Source organism: Anopheles cruzii, chromosome 2 (genome assembly GCF_943734635.1).
Source record: "Anopheles cruzii chromosome 2, idAnoCruzAS_RS32_06, whole genome shotgun sequence".
NCBI lineage: Eukaryota > Metazoa > Arthropoda > Insecta > Diptera > Culicidae > Anopheles > Anopheles cruzii.
Genome location: NC_069144.1, coordinates 21,502,884 through 21,523,635, shown reverse-complemented (window position 1 = coordinate 21,523,635; position 20,752 = coordinate 21,502,884). Strand labels below are relative to the sequence as shown.

Below are 20,752 nucleotides of genomic sequence, written 5' to 3'. Positions count from 1 at the left end.
CCTTTTCTTGACTAATTTTATTTGCTGCTTGTTATCTGTATACATTAAACAAAGTCGTGTTAGTTGCACTATTTATAACTCAAGAACGGCTGAACCGATTTGGCTGAAAATTGGTGGGGAGGTGGCTTAACCAGGAAATGAACATAGGATACTTTTTATCCCGTCCGACCGCGTTCCCGTGAAGTCACTATATAACAAAAACGCATCATGGAATAACCGTGTACCGATGGCTGATTTCCGCAATTTAGTCCCACTACATTTGATCCCAGCAACCATAAATTTTAATTATAAATTTTGTCCGAAATCAATAATCATGGGTAATTTATATTCTCTTTTAATCATCATTAACAATCCCGCGACCAAGACGTTCGTTTCTTTCCCAACAAAGTCGTAATGCAAGAAGTATACGAACCATTACGAATAAAACAACTGAAGAAGAACAATAAATTGCCCGTGAAGAGCGCCGCAAGAGTGGTTCGAATTCGTGCTTCTCAATCACGATCCTCTGAAAAGCCGGATCATCGAGAAATTAGAATGAAATTGGGAATGGCGACGCATGCCGGGAACCGCTAGTTTCTAAATAGTTTTAATTGCATTTGTATCTATCTTACTCGGATTTCAGTTTCCAACTTGCAAGCGCTAGACGTGTCAAAATAACCTTTTTTTTTAACTCCATCAAACCGTACCGACCCCAATGATGTTTCTATACCGCGGCGTTTGGCAATCTAGCCAAAGGAAACAAGTATACAGTTTGTTTTGCTTATTTTTATTCAGATATCACTCTTTTGCCTTCGTTTTCTTTCTCTCTTTCTCCCTCTCTCTTTCCTTTTGTTGTTATATTGTTTCGCTGATTTGCTTATACTTCTCCCACTCGTCCCACTCTAATCCGCTGTGATCCAGTACGCGTTGTGCAACGAGAAACATACAGAAGTTGGTTTTGCTTTGTGTTTTTTGCTCTGTTTTGGTTTAAGCTTGCAATATTTTAAAAATATGTTCTACTAATTTCGTAACAGGTTAAAGGATTAAAATTCACTGTTCACGAACGTTCACCTTCGTCCAAAACCAACCAGCGACGAGCAAATGTTTGCACTGAATAAACTATTGCTGGTGATGGAAAAATGATACAATTTGAAAGCATTTCGTAACGCGCATGAAACATAAAGCATGTTGGATCACTCACTACCATTTGTATTGTGTAGCTTGAAGAGACGGAGGTTGGCTGCTGTTTGTTTGCTCTCATTTTGTACATCATAAACATTATTGACCTGTTTTTTTTTCTTATATGAACTACTAAAGAAGCTAGGAAATGTTTATTTAATCGCGTGCTATTATTCTGTTTTTTATGCGCCATCGTAAAGTTTCCTTAGAAGTTATCAATCATGTCGAAAATGCCTGAAGTTGACACGCGTGGCGTCGTTGGTTCATTTTGCCTTGAATCCTTTTTGATTTCGTTTTGCCTGGATTGGGTTGGTTGCCTCTTACACAGTGTATTAAAGCATGACTTTCAACGGGTGTGAAACATTTGCTAGAAAAAATGGTTCCCTTGGCTATGTATTCCGCTAACCTTCGTCTCGAGGCAATTAAAATAACGGCATAACGACGCTCGGTTCTACTGAAGTTGGTCGATAGGAGTGTGTTCATTGTTGCTGCAATTCAGCTTGCAACAATCCGCAGTTGCGCAGCGCGTATAGGATATGGTATGCTGCGTATTGCGCAACCGGCGTTAACTGGTACGTTTCAAAAAGATTGAACGTAGAACAAGAGTTACGAACTGGGAATACAATTATATAAAATAGCGATCGTAACACTGGAACGGAAAGAAATCACGACGCTATTGAAATGCGCACGCTAATGTCATAGATTTTAGCGTTCTGATTTTTAGTTTATGTCCGTGTGTGTGTTTATCGCGTTTTAATGGAGGGTTTATACAGGTTCCAGTGTTCCAGTGTTCATGCTTTCTTTAATAGTTACGTTTGTCACTACACACGTCTAATATACGCTACCTTGCCACACTGTACAATTGGTTGGTTGTTCTACTGCTGTTTTGCTACGCCGGACAAAGAGAAACACTACTTATGATGCACGGAACCGGAACCGGAGCCGCGGCAAGGCGCGGGTTGGATAAGGGAACCGCTCTATAACACGTTTATGTTACAAAATACGTCGAACTACAGCTTCTTGCCTTTCCTCGTGCTTGGATAGGTTTGTGTTGTGAATTGATCGCACTCGGGCTTCCATTCGCAGTAAAAACGTGGACTATGGCTTAAAAGAGTTGCGTTTTCTTAGCGTTTTAATTTGTTTCCGGTTTTGTGTGGTGTTTCCGTTTGCGCTCCATCCATAATTTGATATAATGCATCGAGGAGCCTTGTATTTTCGTGAGAAGAGACCATCTTATCAGAGAACAGTATCACTCCATTCGATTTCTCATTTTCGCTTGCTGTAGAGTTTTGTTCGATTACTTTCCGAATACTAAAATGTAAAAATTTTGATTTTTCGCTTCCTGCCTACCTCAAATCTGTGGCCGTCGTTTGCGCAGCGAATGTAAAGTGTGAGGGTGAAGAGCGTTTTCGAGAAAGGATCATCCTTTGATCGGTATTGTTGTTTGTTAATTTTTTGTTAGGCATTTCATGTGTTTGTTTTACACCTCTCTCTCAGCATAAATCGAAACTCGTTCCGCATTTGCTGCTGGCTCGTCGCTTTTATAGTATAACATTTATGTTTTCGATTACATACACACACACATGCATGTCAACTATCTCACCAGCTCATTTTACTTTAAAGAGGGTATCCTACTCGACTCTACTACTGTTTTAAAGGGATATATTCAATTGGTTTAGTTTTTTGTTTTATGTTTGCTTATAAAACTAGCATCTACTACAAAAATAATAATTAGACGTTTGCATCTTTCGCACGGATGAGTGTGTGTATATTTGCACTTGTGAATAGTTCTTTATACTCGTCTGTGAATGTTGTGTCTAGTTGAGTGTTGATAGCATTTGTAGATAAGGGTGTGTCTGTGTGTGTTTTGTGTTTTGGTATGTTACATTTAAGAAAGTATAAATTCAGCACTACTTTGTTGCAATCATTCAACGTGTATCGTATGTATCTGTTTTATGAAACTGTTTCCCTTGCCGTTAGTGACGCACTTATTTTATTACACGACGAACCCCATTGAAAGCAACTTCAAGTGAGAATTCCAAACGAAACACCTCTGCATCAACGAAATCGTGTTCGGAAATTGAATGGCCCTGCTGCTTGTTTGATTAATCACCGACACCGACCCGGTCAATTTACGAGTTCAAGTGGAACCGATTTGTAGTAGCTTGCAAGGCATTGTTGTTTATCAACTTTCATTGAATTTAGTACGGTGGCAGCTTGTGCCAAATTGACCTGACCTGTTCCAGAATCCTTTAAGTATTTAGGTAAAAGGCGTCACTATGTAATCGTACAAATGGCTGAAGTTGACGTACCCTAGCACCAGTTGAAGATGATCGAAAAACAGATGAGTACGAACGAAATGATACAAGGAAGTTTTTTACTCGGTGGGTCAATGGGCAAAGTTAAAATCGAAAACTTCTTATGCTCAATAACAATGAAAACTCATATCGCACTAACTATTTACTATGCGGGGCGCTAGAAAACTAGGTGACATGCGTAAGTGCATCCCATCATCATCGCGCCGTTTGATAGACGCTATATTCGCAGTAAAACAATACTCTGGCGTGAATCATAACATTACTACATAAAGTGTTTCGAATCAAAAATGAGTGCGCATTACTGTCTCTCCCAGAGTGTTCCGCTTCGACGGTTTTGTTCGCACGCGTAAAGTTTACGCAGCTCGCTCACAGAAGAAACCTTTTGATCAAACATTGCCTGAAATCGAAAAGTGGGAATAGCTACCACAATCACAACTTCTTACGCGCTTCGAACGAACTTCCTATCTGCCGGCTAAACTGGCGACTAGTTTCTAGTACAACCGATGGCAAAAAAACGAAATGCAGATTTTGGTCAGTTCGTCGTAGTGCGAGATGGATACAGTTGGATAGACTGTACAACATTACCGTTTTGTCTATTTAGCATCTTCAATTTATTCAATCATGCACTAATATATTGAAAGCTTCAATTCTCTGTTTTCTTGTGATTCAAAGGGACAACATTTCCTACCAAATACTTTGTGTTGATCGAATATCGAGTTCCATATCGGGTTCCAACGAATATTGCGGATAGGACCAGAGCCTGGCAACCAACGCACGCTCTTAGCAACAATTCGAAAGTTGTTAAAATGAGCTGAAATTACCAAACAATCTGCCAAAGGACTGTTGTTGTTAACGGTTCCCAGTTAATGAAAAGAAATGGGTCCTATTGCCTCCACTAATTTTGCGCACAATTATGACAAAGAACGAAAAACCTTTCTTTGTTTCCTGTAGTCGGATTCGAATGAAGTGCCAATGGCCGTACCTGGGCTACCAGTATCTGCTCGCATGAGGTTTGACAAATAGATTCAAGGTTCTACAATCTCCATATTAACTAGGACGTCTACTACTCTCTTTCCTGGCAAATTCTTCCTAAATGAGCTGCTCAATGACTGTTGTTTTCGTTTTACTTTTCTGACCATTCGGTTTCGGCAGCAGATAAAGCCGCCAATCAAACAACTATATATATATACTCGTATATAGGTGTATATATATTTCAAACCCATTCCGATTACTTTTCTGATTGTTTACTTCTAGTTGTTTTTGTATTAACGTTCGCTGCCGAACTCATAGCATTATGATTAATATGATTATTACTTTGTGATCTAGCTTTGTTTTGTACTCTCCGTAGTTTTTTGTTATGATTAGTGTTCTCATTACTAGTGCTACTATGCTTGCTACTAACACTATTGCTAACACTACTGTTGTTGCCATTACCACCAGCGCCCAAAGTGAGAAAATGATTGGTATGTTGTGCTGGATGAGCAGCCGGAGAAGGTGGTGCCGTGTGTGTGTTGGTTGCTTCCGTTGCCAATAATGATACGGGAGATGATAAAGTTACTGCAGCAGCCGTACCAACCGTTCCGGACGTTGGTAAGGTTACTGCGGATGTTCCATCGTTGATCGAGTGACCCGCATTCGAAGTAACAACAGTTGGCAACCCGGTGTCTAACGACGATTGATCGCTTGAGTTCTGCCCATATTCCGTGGGCTCGGCCGCGGATGTTTTTGACAGTATGACCGTTCCCGGGGATGATGTCGAAGCTACTGGCGCAACCAAGGCGTTACCGTTTGTTGCCGCCGACGACGACGAATACGAAGCAACCAAGGAAGCTAGTGGAGCCGACGCAAACGGTGGATTAACGCATGCCGAATCTTTCCCGTCCAGCTCATCATCCACCACGAGACATTCGTATTTTCGCTTTTGCCCTAACTTGGGAGACGAAGGTTGGTGTGCCTCGATAGGGACGAGCAGTGCTGCTGTTGCTGCTACCGTCGTCGTTGTTGAGAGATGATTGTCTCCAAGATGTGCTACCCCCTGTTCCCGATTATCGCCTGTGACGGTATCTAAGCTGGTGTCACCTTCGTTCATACCCATCGCAAGCAGCTCAACTTCGTCGTTTGGTGTCTCGTTTTGGTTGCTGACCAACTCATTTAGCTCCTCTGACACCATAACCCCACCGTATGGATTGCAGCTCGTCACGGCGGGACTATTCGAACGCCAGTATTGCAACTCGGTCTTGCATTTGTTTAATTCCTGTTGTACCAAAAAGGACGACATATTTTAGAAAATATCTACTCCGGTCATACACTGCATTATCAGTGGCTTACTAACCTGCAGAACCGTCGAAAACTTTCTTGATAATTCTTCATTCTTTTTGTCCGTTTCATCGAGCCGGTTCGCAAACTCCAACGTTTGTTTTTGCTGCTCCGTCAGCAACTTCTGCTGTTCGGTAATTGTTTTGGCCTGTTCGGTGGCCTTACGCTTAAACGTGCGCAGCTCACCTCGTAACACGGACAGTTGATCATTATACCTGAAACGGGGCGAGAGCAAGCCACACAGTAAGGTGGAGGCTGTTCGAATGCAGTTACCGAATAATCGACATAATTACCGCTTCATGCCCTGCTTTATCTTTCGGATACCCTTCCGGAGCACCATATTGCTCCGCGGTGGGGAGGATGAACTCGAGTGTGATGTATCGCGAGACAGTAGTGAAGACGAGGTCTCCAGGGCCGCAAAAGACTTTGTACTCTTGGCTGTTGAAAAGAGTGTGAACAATGATCAATCAATCAACACGGCGCGAGGAGAAGATAATTTTCTATGCGGAAAGCCAGCCACTTACTGAAATAAGCAATATCAGGTAAATTTGGTTCTATGTGCTCCTTGAAGTACTCCATAGCCATAGTAGAGAGATCGAATAGCTCGTCGGTCACCTTGAACGGACGATCTAGTGCCGGTGTTGTGCGAATGTAACTTATTACGGAATATACCTCGTCGAGAATCTGTAATCATGGTGAAGATGGTTTAAATAAAACATTCACCGAACAATGAAGCAAACAAATGGTTTTTTGAGGCAACGATACCAATAAGGAGAGATCGTTTTTTCTCGTATAAATACTGAAAGTGCCACTTCAACAGCGTAATGAGTAGCAAATTTTATCTTTTACATTAGCCATTCTAGAAAAAATACTTTTACTTTTATTCAATGTTATGGTTGTCTAGTGAAGGCTGTATGAGACTCGATAGAATTTAAGACGTTAAAGTCGAAAGTCTCCCCGTCGGGTACTGCCGAGAAAGGGGCTCGGAGCGACGTAAAACATAAGCAATTTTCACAAGTGTTGTTAACACATAAGACGAACAAACAAATGCATGCTGCAGTTAAATAATGCATCAAAATGCCAATGGTGCCACTTCTGTGCACACTCCACATGCCAGTCTGCGAAGGATGTAGAGTGGAGTACATATCTTCGAGAAAACTGTACTTACCGCGCCGGGGAAAAAACAACAGTGCTTCCTTTCGATATGTTTACCAAACGTCATTTGTAGTAACGAGAGGCGCATGTAACACGTCTCCAGGATATCGCATTCGTATGCCAGTGGATGGTTCCGTCGCGCCGATTCCCTGCAAGGATAAGAGACACATCAACGTATTGGATATGTTAAAATAAAGTTATTTGCAGTGAAAGTGTGTTAAAGTTATTTGTAGTGAGCTCCAAAAAACTAAATTATTTTGATAAACATGAAAAATGTTAGCCATACATATTTAGAACGATAAATATGGCCTGGTCCGTTCTTGTAAGATTAAAAAACAATATTTAGAACAACTCAAATTCCAAAATTGACGCAAAACAAAACTTTATTTCTCCTGTCGTGCCGTTCTTTCTATACTCCTCCGATATTGATAACGAGATTGTTTTGATTGATCCAAGTTTGTTAAATTGCGGGGGGCCTTCTCAGATACTTCAAGAGTCATCAATGCTTATATGTTGTCTTGGTCTCCGCTGGCCTGGACATTGTGGTTGATTAATGTTGTGAACTACTTCTAGGTGGTTTATTAGCAACAAGATCCTACATGTTTTGAACATATACAATCATAAGTAGTCTTACCTTCGGGGCATCTTTGCTTTGACGGTGTGAAAGCGGGTTTGCATTTGATTTTGCAGTTTTTGAAAAGTGGAGTTCAATTTCGAACTGCACACCTGATTCATCTGATGTGATATCTGCGAAAGAACGATGGAAAACAACATAAGTGGCTAGCAAACTGTGAAGAATAAGGATCCATCATAGAAATCTTACACAATAATACACTGGTTAGATGTGTGGCTTTGTCATTCATTTATATATCATTTCAATTTCAATACAACCAATTGAAATATAACATAATCCACTCGCAAAGTGTACTGTAAAAATATACAAACGTAGCGTTCAACAGTTAACACACGGGAAAGTATTCAATAGAAGACAATCGAAACTGATTCGAACCAATTTTGCTGCCGTTGCAACCGATTACTTATAAACACAAGCGCGACGCGTGCCGCGAGCAGGATAAACCATCCACAACAAACCATTCAAGTCTAACCAGGGTTCATTAAAAATTGAACGCTAATTTTACAAACAATGTTGCTGCGGTCGCTATTCATACAGTCCAGAGTGTAATTTGACAAGCAGCTATCTTCTCGTTTCTTTTCTGAAACCGTAGAGCACGCTACATAAATAATATCACTTCTCATACCACTCTCATCACTCTTTACCACATTCGTAATGTACATTCGTAATGTACGATGGAAGTTGGTTCGTTGCACGACAGTATTTAAAATCGAAACTTTGCGCTGAGGGTTTCGATTACCCATGGGAGAAGTTTGGACAGTTGGGAGAAATTTTATGTTTAAGTTGCAGCGTGTATTACAATTCAGCTCTATGTTAATCCCGTATGTAAACCATATAAAACATGGAACAATTGGATATCATTACGTCAAACCAATTTTACAAAAGAAAAACAACAAAACAAAGCAACTACTCAGCACTACATAACGGAATGTAGTTGAATTGAATTAAAATAATGAAATCAAAGTATTGAATATCGTTTGTTATGTTTTGGTTCTTTGTACTTGTATTTTTCAATATATTTCTACGATTATTTAAGATTACCATGAATTCGATCGATTCCCCGAGCAACAAAAAACGATATTTTGGATAAACATTTGATTATCCATGAATGAACCCATGAATTGAGCTTGAGGTCGTTCTAGGAGTGATTTGGCGTACAGTTTCAGTGTGAATTGTGCCTATAGTTTCAAGTGAAATGTATAAATGAAATTCCACGAGGATCAACACGGCTTTTTCCATGGGGATTCAAACAGTTTTAGATCGCAACGCTACCTCTCCCACACTACATTTAGCTCTCGTTTGTAGGGCACTGATTATCTCCACAATTTACACAGACGAAGTACCGGATCATCAACTTCTTCATTGAGCTCTTCGCTTGTCTGCGCCCCCGTAGTGATTGGTTTCCACTGTTAGCGAAGCAACGTGAAACCATAACTCATTTACTCGCATAATTATAGGTGCAGCATGCAGCAGCAGCATGAGATGTGCCTATCTGTCGCTCCCCATCGATACTGCGCGAAGTCCTGCTGGACATTATTGGGAGAGCAAAGTTATGACCACAGGAAGTAATCCATCCATTCTCTATCTCCGGTGCGGTACAATCGCATCCGAGAAATAACTCAGTTTAATTTATGATGAAAGCTACTTCAGTCGCTTCCAATTGCACTGAACCAGCAAGTCCGGATTATTACTAGGACAACCGACGACAGGGTTTACCTTCGCCGTGTGCTCTCTACCGTCGGCATGATGATGTGGGACAGGCGGCTCCCACTTGGCCGACGTAATCCTTTCCACAATTTGCCCAACAAACATGTCAATGACGCAATGCCGTAAACACCGTATTTTAGCATCTATAATGTAATCTTTAACCGCAGCTAAGCTGAGTAAGAAAGCTTCTGTTGGCAGGTGCACTTGACAATAGCAAGAAGCATGATAAGTTGCATTGGTAGAAAAATGAAATAACCCACATGATTCAGGAAATACCATTCTACAGCAATGGGTTCAATACATTTAATTGAGCTAAATCATTAAATCATAAAAGGAACTTTCGTCATTGAACGAAAACAATTTTTTCATGTTGCAAATGGCCATTACGCCTAATATGACAAATTATGTTAATGTTACCTTGTGCTAGCGGATATGCGATTTACTCCCATTCTTGACGACAGAAAAATATTGTAATATTCGATTTGAGCACTGAATTATTGTTAAATTAATAATGTCGTACCATTAAATATTCCGCAAATTTTAGTATGTTGTTTAACATGAACGAGAAACAATTTTAAAAAAGCCGGTGGGGTTGAGCCGATCTTCAGTGATTCCTCAGAGTACACAACCAACCATCTATATGAAATAAAGCCTAGTTATTTAAAGCTTAAATCCCTTCCGACATCCTTTAGAACGTCCATTAGGTCGTCCTGAAAACAATTGTTCCGAGGATTGCCCTTAGAGTTTGAGTCAAGCATCAAGTATGATAGTACTGAAGAATAATGCATATATGCACCCTCCTCTGTCGCTGGTGTCAAACAGGTGCGAATAATGTTGCTGCGGAGAGTAGTTCTGCCGGGAACAAAAGCACCAGAGTGCGGTGAGTGGCTCCGAAAACTACAGGCGAAAATAACACAATGCACAATGGACAGAGAAGTGCATCTAGACCGAAACGGAGCGCAGGTCCGTTACACCGTTACAGGCGGACGTTCGGCTTGTCCACACGAAAATTCGTTCAAACAACTTTACAAGTGACTTTGTAGTGCGCTTCCGTTTTTTCACTGAACCTGCCAGTCTGTGAAGTAGCGGCATGCTTCGTAGCCGCTCGCCAAAATGCTTCCTCTGGCACCCGTGTCCTACATGCTCATGCTTACGAACTTCGTCGTCAGCGGAATATTGTTTTTTTCTGTTTTCCTAATACACATTCTTCCAACACTTCAAAAAGACGCTTTCACCTTCAGCACACAACAGTACTGAATGAATGACTACTGCAAGCTCCTTCTATGAACAAACCTTCCTCCCGAGTTCAAAAGCAGAACGAATCCTAAGCCAATAGAGGCAAGCATTATATGCAGTCATTATGCACTGCATAAGTCAGCGGTGCTCATGTTGCAGGCACAGGGGCGCAGCACTGGACGACATTGTATGTAACCGACACACACACACCCGTTTTGAGTTTGAGCAATGGGCCAAGTGAACCAGAAATTTTGCTCAAAATTGCTCGCCTTGAACATTTGGACGGAACAAGAACTCCGAACTAGCCATCCGGCTACTCACCAACAACTGATGCGACTGACATTGCTGTAATGGCACAGAAAGCTCACGATATGTTTCATATTTATGGACCTCCACCAACATTAGGGATACATGAAACAATCCTTTCCCGACGCATTTTGATAACCTCCTATTCCTGTCCGATGATATTATGCAGCTCTATACGAGGAGTGCTGCATTTGGCCTGAAACCATAAAGTCATGAACGACACGCGTGTCAAAAAATTTGTGAGCAGACGCTGCTGCATTTGCTATGCGATTCCCTCGGCAGTAAAGTTGTGAAGGAACAACTTTCCGGTGGAGCCGGCTTGCGGAGAGAAAAGAGTGACCCTCAAAGTAATATCTGCATCGGGGGAGAGCCCATTTATTGATTTTTATCTCGCTCGTGCTTTTGCTGTGGGTTAATTGCATCCGTTAACACGATACAAAGGTACGTGCAGTTCTGTATGTTGAATGTGTTCGTAAAAAACGGGAACATTATGGTCGTGTAGAACTGAGCATTACGTAAAAGGTTAACTTGCATAAATCTATTGTGTATCGATTGTATCTATTATTTGCTAACGATTAATCTTCTTCTTGTGTACAAGAAAGTGTATAAGCTACCGTGAATCCCATATTTGTCGTTAGGTGCTAAATGTAATGTTTAATCAATATTATGGTAGCAGATTCTGCAAGTGTAAGAATGGCTAAATATTTGTCCTCTATGGCCTCTTTCGATCTCTACCGAGAATATTATAATCCGAACCATTTGTAATTGCATCAAATATCGATGTGCTAGCGGGGCACTTGCTTTATTAAAACAAAAATCAATCCTCAACGTCAATAGATAAAATGAACTTCTAAACTTCATGTTCGTAACATTATTTTTGTTCTCACATACACTAACATCGTCTTGTAAAAAGGAGATTTTCTGAACAAACATATTTTTACTGAAAATCGATCTCAATCGTGCTCAATAGAGGACTAAATTCCCCGTTTCGTCCATTATTTTTTCAGCCAGTTCTCGATTGGCCAATCCCACCAAATGCCAACATTCTCCCGGGTCTGAAAACGTTTTCTGGACCATGATCCCCTGCCGTTGACCATGGCCACTTGCTTCGAATAGCTTCGAGACAAGCTTCGAGAAGCACGTGAAAGTTGTCCATTTTTTTAAATGCTGTTCTTTTTAGATGATTCTAAACCGTCAGATGGTTAATGTTTGATGCCTCGAAGCGATTTAGCGATTTTAAGAACTTGTAGTGACAAAATTAAAGGAGATGTAGTTTTTTCACAAATGGCAGTATTATTTAACGGTTGCTCACACTGCCGAAAAACAACGAGCGAAAGAAACATCGAATGCACGAGAGGAGTCAATATTGTGCTCACATTGATTGTTTAAAATTAAGCATTTACTAGCCGAAGGACGATCAAAGAGGGGCATTATGTGTTTACTAACAAAATGTCAGGGATAGCCAAGGGTGAGCAGTACATGTGACAGTGAACAGATTCCATGCGAACACATCACTACTGGGTTCAGGAAATGTGGATTTCTTATGTTTGATCAACTTTTGGTTTGCAATTCCTTTGGAATCGAATAGGAACTGTGTGCATACCTTGCGATTAGAGTATAAAAACGCATACAAAGTCTTAGTGCTCCGTACATCCGTTAAGTGGCATCTACATTGGATTTACATTAGAATAGTTTGAAGATAACGTTCATGCAACTCAAGGTGGACAATCATTGAATGTTCGGACAGCGATTAAAGCACAAGAAATACATAAAGTAACCTGGTTATTGAGAATTTCGAAACAAAATTATGCAAACTAAATAAATTTCACATCAAGCCATAAAAAACGCTTAAAAGTAAAAGAGAATTTAGAATTCCAGCACAACTCCCAATTCAAATGAGATAATTTCAGTCCAAACGAAAGGGTGAAAGAATAGGTCAGGCAATTTACTCCGTTCGAAACTTTATGCGCTTTCCCCGCTAGAAAGATAGGTGATCAGACAGGCGGGCGCGTTTTGCTTTCACCAAAGCACACAGGACGAACCTGCACCCATGAACCGCACTTTGTCTGGCTCAACAACGACGACGTCGGCTCGGTCGCTTCTTCCTTACTTCCCGCGCACAGAAAGGGCCATGTATTTGATATTTTATCCTTTCGAGAGTGCGTCAGCTACGGATAGCTTGCGGAAGTGGGACCAGCAGATATCGGTTTACGTTGTGATCTCTTGCAATGCACTATCTTCCGAGCGGATGCGCAATACATCATGTAACCGATTGGAGGCTAATAACCGAAAACTAGGTAAAATTAAAAAAAAGTCCTGTATAAACCTGAGAAACAATAAGCTAGTCAGTGCAGTGAACTACCTCAAAGGCCAAAGGCCAGTACTTACCACTCGCATATGGCCAATCTGTTTGTAGCCCACATAGGACAATATATGATCCAGCAGCTCCGTGGGCAGGTCCATCAGGTTTAACTCTCTTAACTCGGTCCCCGCGGATGGCTGATTTGGCACCGGGTGATTGCTGCTGCTGCTGCTACTCTGTAGCGCACCACCGCCCGGTGCCGTGGCTCCCTTGTTGCTAGAGCTGCTGGTGGTTGACGATGCCGCCCCAATATTGGTCGAGGAAGACGACGATGCAGATGGTCCGGTGGTGCGGAATAAATGAAGACACGACTCTTCCGAGGTTGCACCAGTCATTTGTCGCGTGGAGACCATTGTGATGGATGTATCTGTCTTGAGGCAGAAAAAAAGAGAGTACCAACATTGAGCGCGCTTGGTTGATGTGGTTAAGTGTAATTTATAATTAAATTCTAGACTTAATAGAAAGAGACAGCGACGTTGCGCTACAATCCACAGCAAACGAGACCAAGTTAAATATCTGCCAGCTTTCAATTATAAGGCTCTTTGAACGCATTGCCTTTGGAATTGGGATTGGGATTGAAAGAGTTTTTCGTGGTTCGTAACCCGCGGCACATAAAAGAGATATCACACCGCGGCACATTTCCAGAACATGCGCCACCGTGCGTCTTTAGAGTCCTCTCAGGACTGGGCATCAGACACAGACACAGATGGGCATCAGACCCGCAGGATCACAGCACAGCAAGCCCGAAATTCGGCGAGCCCGAAAATCAAATAAATAAACCCAGAAGCATAAAATTCAATCTAAGATTAGCGCAACTGTTGCCCTTTCTGTTAGCTCCCCCCCAAGAACGTTTGGCCCCATGCGTTTGTTTGTCTGCTTCGTCCAGAATGTTCTAGTGGCGTTCGTGGTTGTCATTCGCCAACGGAAAGAACATTTCACCGGCGTCGGAACACGACGCAACCTGGAGCGAACCGAGAAGGGAACGGAACACCCTTCATCATCGTGACAACTCCCTAACCGAAAGGCTAACGGAATGACGGCGAACATAATCAAAGCGTAAATGCAACCACGAGGTCTTCTCGACGAGAGAATTGACGATAATTCCCATACCATACCATTCCCAGCAAAGTGAAAAGGCGCACACAACACCAATGTCGGATTGATATTGTTTTCTCTTCGGCGGCCATCTTTATCTACCGTTTGATATCGCTATTCGTTCGTTTGCAACACCGATCGTAAAGTATTCGCAAACAAAATAGTCCTCCACAGTTCGAGCCCGCAAAGGTCGGAATAGAAAGAAAATGTCACGTCCAAGTTATGGGGCAATGTCTCCCCTCTATTACTACAATTGCTGCCTCTGCCAAAGGATGCATTTAACGTTTGGCATCGATAAAATGTTAGGCATTGAGAAACCAACGCCAATAGCCAATGTGTTGTTTTGCTAGCTAATTACGACATTTTGGTAATTTGTTTTGCTTCTGTTGAGCCCTTGCGAGAAGATAATGGCAGATGGCACTACTGAACGGTTTCGACCGTAACATCCAACGCTTAATATTATAAAAGAAAAAGTTAACATGAAACGGTTCAACAAACATTGTTTTTGTATACGAAACCACGACGCACATTTCTTGCTACGCGCTTTGATCAAATCACAGCACCGATCCCATGAGTCCCACAACTAGGCGCAAACCTTCCGTGAATTCGTACAATCTGCAGAAGCATTGCGCTTCAAAGAACGGAGACCTATTACCGCGAAGTCGATTGCAAACTGCTGTTGCAGTAGACAGGCAGCAGTTAGCAGCGTTTTCTTGTTAAATGCATTCACCATAATCGCTGACGGGACGGGACGGGACAGGACAGGGGTACAGACGGAATGACGACGAGAAAAACGGGCCTTTACATCTTTGTCACGCAAAGCCCGTTGAACAGCGCACTCATTTCCGGACGGGAATTATCATTACCGCGAAAAGGAAGCGGAATAATTGAAATCGTCGTTACATTAGGAACCGACACACGCCTTTCCTCTGGGCTTTCGTCGCATAACTCTTCTCCGCTCAACCAAACACACTCTAATAAGACCAGAGGCCGCGAGAATGTGACGCGCCAAACATCGACAGCTCATCACGGCGCCGTTGATGCTGCTGCGGCCTTTAAGCACATCATAAAATCACATTAGCGACTGGACAAACGGCTCTGTCTGTCTCTCTCTCTCTCTCTCGTAGCTCCTCCGCAGTAAAACTCTGGTCAAACACCGCAAACATAATATGCCTACAAAACATACGTCGCGAAGAACGGGTTAGAATATATTCTATTTTAAGTGTTTCAAGGATGCGCTTCAGTAATCCTTACAGTAGACCCGCTCCTTGGGGATGTTAACTGTAAACCAACTTTCAAACAACACACTGCAAGCCATAGATAGCATAATTGGTTTTCACGCTGGCCGACTGTGTCCTTAATGCTGTCGCTGTACTTCTCAATTCTTTCCCAAAAGCAGGGGCCTCGGGTGGAGTACGCTTCGCATCCATCTGTACCTCTCTTCTGTGTCGTCACACCTGTTGGAGAAACGGTTGCGGCCGGGAGCATGTGCATTTAATGAAGCAAACACCAAGAACGGACGCGACCGTCACGTTTCCGTCTATCAGGGTGTCGGGCTTTTGCTACTTCTATAGAACTGGCGTCCTCTGCATTTGTGAGTCCTTATTGCAAAACTAAAATGGTTGTAAACAATCCTACTGCTACTTCTACTCAAAACCTACTTCTATCCAGCCATAAAATCTTGTATAAAGTCCGCGGTTCAAAGATAACATTTTATTAAGATTTGATCCAAGTTTGAAATGCTACCCTCTAGCGGGTTGATTGCCAGATTTAATCGTAATCTGGTGTAGTCAAACTACTGTCCAGTACATGGGTTTTTGTTTCGCCGTTTTGTTAAGGGAAATTTCATTCACGAAAAAAATTATTTTCCTCCAAAGTGTTGTGTCTTAACTTGCCAGTCAAGCAACAAAACCGGAACTCTTATTCGGCTCACTCAAAGCAAAAGTCTTTCTACTCGGTTCAAAAGAACCCGGTTCTCTTGCAGGCATCTTTTCAAAACGTAAATTCTTATGTAAAAAGCTACCGTAGACATCAATTTCCTTTCATTGAAAGTTTGATTCCGGTTTCTTGATAACTCGACGAGCGCTGGAAAAGTGGGACAGTTTAGAGAGATTGAAAAGTTTACCATTCGATCAGCGGCTTTCGCATACATTCTATTGTGTCATGTAAAATATTCAAATTGAAAGCGCTTTCGTTCGTCGACAGAGTACCAAGTCGCTCTGGGAAAATATCACCGTGGATCAAATTCTTCGTCGCGAGCCTGGCCAATTTACCAAAAAGAAGAATGCAAGTAGAGGTGCCCTTTTTCGATGCTCGGTTGGCTTGTGTTTGATCGGTGTTTGTGCTTTTTTCCGACACCACCCTGACACGGGGGCGGCAGTTTGTTACATAAAATGCACCTTGCCTTGCCCGAGGCTGCTGTCAGTTGATACTCCGGGGGGCACAATGAGAAGTTGTCGGGCCGGGCCCATCGTATTGATAAAATTTAATGAAGGATGTCGATTCAAGCGTTTATTTCCGGACACGGTCCAACGGTTCCTCCCGCGCACGGTGGGACGCCGGACTCAACGGCGGTTCCGGCGGGCACCACACCACCGTGAACCGGTTTGTTGGACGGAGCCGCAGTACGCGGGCAGTGTGCTGCTGTTGCTGGTAAAAATTTAAACATCGGTTTCACTTCCTCCAGGGTGCCGGAACAACAACAAAAAAGTTCACTAAAACGCCAAGGGGCCGAGAAGTGCCAAACTATTGATTTTACTTCCAGTGTCCGCGCACTGCTGTTGCTGTTGGGCCAAACAATCGACCTGCTCTACACACAATTCTATTCTACTGTGCCCCGTGCTTCTCGCAGAAAGAATCCTGGGAATTAACAACACAACTATAGCGTCCACACCAAGCACTGGTGGCTCGTCAACAACTCGCGGGCAGTTAAATCACAACATAGTTACAACCATTTTTACTTGCAATTGCAGCAGTGCAGATGTGTGTGCGTATGTGCGCCGAGCTGATGGATATGCAGTGATGCACATCGCGAGTTGCATATTGCAATCAATTTATCCAGCGCAAACTGTTACGCCCCTCGTGGCAGGCAGTACAACAATACGCAAGCGGCATTCCCTGCCCGCGACACGTAAGGAGCGGAGAAAAGCGGAACAATTTTCGTGTTTACTCGCGGGCCTGGCCTCCCCAGGCTGTTAAGTGTTTGGCTGGGAAAATATGTAGAATGCTGCATCCCAACCTTTGACAGGGCCGCACTGGAAATCGTTACAAATTTATTAGCACACCAACAGCTGCTGCCGCCGGTAAGCAAAGTATCGGGCAGACCTCCCTCCGATAGAAGAGTGTTCGGTTAAAAACGATCGAAAACACTCGATCGATATAATTGCGCTAAAATTGGTCTCGAACGAAACGTCACTTGGAAGCAACATTTCATTGGGTGTCCCACAACCGAACCATAACGACCGAATAAGCTAACTTGATAAGAACATAGTAACTTATGAATGACGTGTCATTCAAGACATCATTCACCGCAACATTGACCGCTCGCGAATTGCAAAGTCAAACGCAAAGATCCATTATGAGCTGGTATTCCACAGCCAAAATTTCAACACGGTACTCGGAACTATTGAACCTGAAGTGTGAATCGTCAAGAAATGCTCACCTTTGAGCAGCAGGAGGAAAATAGTGTTCAGGACTGTGGCAGATCACACGCGCCGATAGACTCGAATCCTTCATCAGATTCAAACTTCGAATTCTTGATCAGATCAGACATTTGTGACCTAACTACAACAATAAAACGTATTGCCAGCTTAATTAATGTATTGTCCGTCGTTAGCTACTACTTTCATCGTCATCTTTTAGGTAGTTCCTTGGTTCCGTGTCGATAGAACTTTCTATCTTTAGTGCGATCCCCTCAGAGACCCATTTTTCAATACTTTCATAAGAAGTGAACCACTGTGCTACCAAATCTTTACTCATCCGACGGAACAAATACTAGTCCGAAAGAGCAACATCTGGTGAATACAGCGAGGGGGTTAACAGTTCCCATCCAACATTTTCGGGATAGGTTTTGACCGGTTTTGCGATGTGGGGTCTGGCGTTGTCATTTTGAAAAATCAACTTATCATGTCTTTTATCCCATTCTCGTCTTTTTATTCATTCGGTTTTGAAAGCTCACACTACACCACACCTTTCATATCCCACCATATGCACAGCATAACCGTTGCAAATTGGATATTTTGCTTTAGTTGCGATGGACACGGAACGGAACCACACGAAAGCGCAATATCAGGCAAACACGAAATATTCATTGTTTATGGGCCCCATATATTCGAATTTGTGCTCACGAAACCCTTCTTCTACGTTTTCAGTTAAGGTTTTGAGTAAAGATTGTATTTTTCGTTTTGAATTCCGCCCAACATTCGAGAATATGTGTAACAAAGTTCAGATAAACATGATCTGATTTAAACCTGTTCTTGGTTTTGAATTTAACTTTTAAAAGAGTCCTTACTCGATTGATCGATTGCTTTTATAATTAAAGCAACGAGAGGTTGTCGAGGCTTTTCGATTTTGGCTGCTCGAAGCCCAGGCAACATTGGATCGGGTGCTTCCAGAGCCGTATACATGTATGCTGCTGCCTGTCGACGAAGAACGAATGGGTTTAACACAGTTGCTACACATGCATATGGAAATCAAGCCAAAGGAATCCACCGCACGGTCACAGCAATCCAGGATTCGGGCGCAGGGAAACGGTTCTATTTCTTTTCCTTATTATTTTCCACCTTATGCCACAAGGAATGGAGAAGCAGGCTACGACGACGACGACGACGACGACAGGCAGCCGCAACCAGCGCCACGGGTTTGATCGTTCACCTTCAGAAGCGTCAATTACCACACTCCCGTTTAAGCACATGCAGCACAAACACGGCCAAAGCCAGTCGGTAATTTTCGGTGGAACGCACTGGAAAAAGGATACTGGGTCTCAAACGGTGGATCTTGCAGCGCGTGCAACAAACGGATGTGGCCCCCGGGGCCTGGAGCCTTCTTCCACACAGAGTGTGGTGCATCACGGCCTGCAAGCTTAGGCTCAAACATGTTTTAACCATGACCACAAATTCTAATGAAAGCTTGGTGATGTAATCGAATGTGGTTAACATTTCTGCCTTTTGGATATGATTTGTCTTAAAATAAATTTGAAATTGAAGCAACGCATCTCCAAGCACAAATCTCACAAATGATAATAATTACAACATTTGGATGAAACTCACCTTTTAACGGCTTCGAGGAACGCGTTCTTTGATTGGCTTCGACCGGCGAAACACTGTTACCGTCGTTTGTTGTCGAGGTCGAGTCGTCTTTGCAAAATTAGTCACCGAAGAAGTTCACAGTTCACAGATTGTGTCAACTGAACCAAACGATACACTTCTTTCCAAACCGAGTTGAAACAACCAGAAACACACTCTTTCAATAGGACAGGATCCCGAAGATGTCTTACACTTTTGCTTCGATTTTCTCACGCACGCACGTTTTAGCGATAGTACCCGAATTGGTTTCTCCCGTAGTCCACTACCAGTAATGCCACTTACTTCACTGCACGGTCCACGGACGGCTACGATGGCTCTAGCAACGTTTGCTGGATGGCAGTACTGATGAGAAATGTTCTTTAATACTTCTCGATATTCACTTGCATATCGTCTTGCAGTCTTGGGTCCGGGTGGCTTCGTAACGTTGAGCTACACGCTTCAGGAGCTGACTCTACACGCTACGGGACGCTGAAAAATGAAGGCGAAGGTGAATATCGCTGGAATCGTTAACAGTACCGTAATTTGAAGGTGGCCAGTTGATAACCTGCTGCTGGGTGCTCCTTAGACACGGTTTTCGAGTACCACCCTATACGGGTAAAACGGTTGCTCTAAGCTTGGCAACATTTGGTTCAACATTTTTCCAAATCCTGCCTATTCATTATTATTGCCACTCTCTTTTGCTCCCGTGTTCCTTCGGGTCTGGCATCCTTATCAACGCCACTCGGCTTAGAAACGCGGATACAGAGTACAGAGAACGAGAGCGAGTGGCCTACTTCGTTTTCTTCTGCTGCTTCGTGTTTAGCACAAGCTTCGTTGCGTTAGCAACATCAACATGACTACATCATATTTTCCGAAAGGCAGCAGCCTCCACAAGATTTGCACCCTCCTTCCCCCGGAGGATGTGTGAAGGTAAAGAGGCTGCAAATTAATAAGAGGAAAAAAAGCGACGAACTGAACAAAGAGCCAAACAGACGATCGCTCGCTATTGCTCAGTTGATTAGTTCCCAGTGGCCAGGGAAGATTGATGATGGTGGTGGTAAGGTGTATGTATCGACGACGAGAGGTGCTCGTCGATGGTTATGTTTTATGTATGCTTGAAGCACACTCCACCGCTTCAGGGTGCTTTGGTCCCCATTTCAGACACACAATTCTGTACCGCATT

At 42.8% G+C, this 20,752-nt stretch overlaps 1 protein-coding gene across 1 annotated transcript; it reads right to left on the bottom strand.

Moving 5' to 3' along the window:
* Positions 1–793: 793 nt before the first annotated feature.
* Positions 794–19,762, bottom strand: LOC128269042 (uncharacterized). Its single transcript, XM_053006385.1, has 8 exons — positions 19,555–19,762; positions 13,219–13,563; positions 7,582–7,694; positions 6,961–7,096; positions 6,317–6,476; positions 6,086–6,230; positions 5,809–6,007; positions 794–5,730 (listed from the first exon to the last, which is right to left on the bottom strand). Exons 2-8 carry the CDS (start codon positions 13,543–13,545, stop codon positions 4,705–4,707), a joined length of 2,106 nt encoding a protein of 701 aa, XP_052862345.1. The 5' UTR covers positions 13,546–13,563; positions 19,555–19,762; the 3' UTR covers positions 794–4,704.
* Between the last annotated feature and the right edge of the window lie 990 nt (positions 19,763–20,752).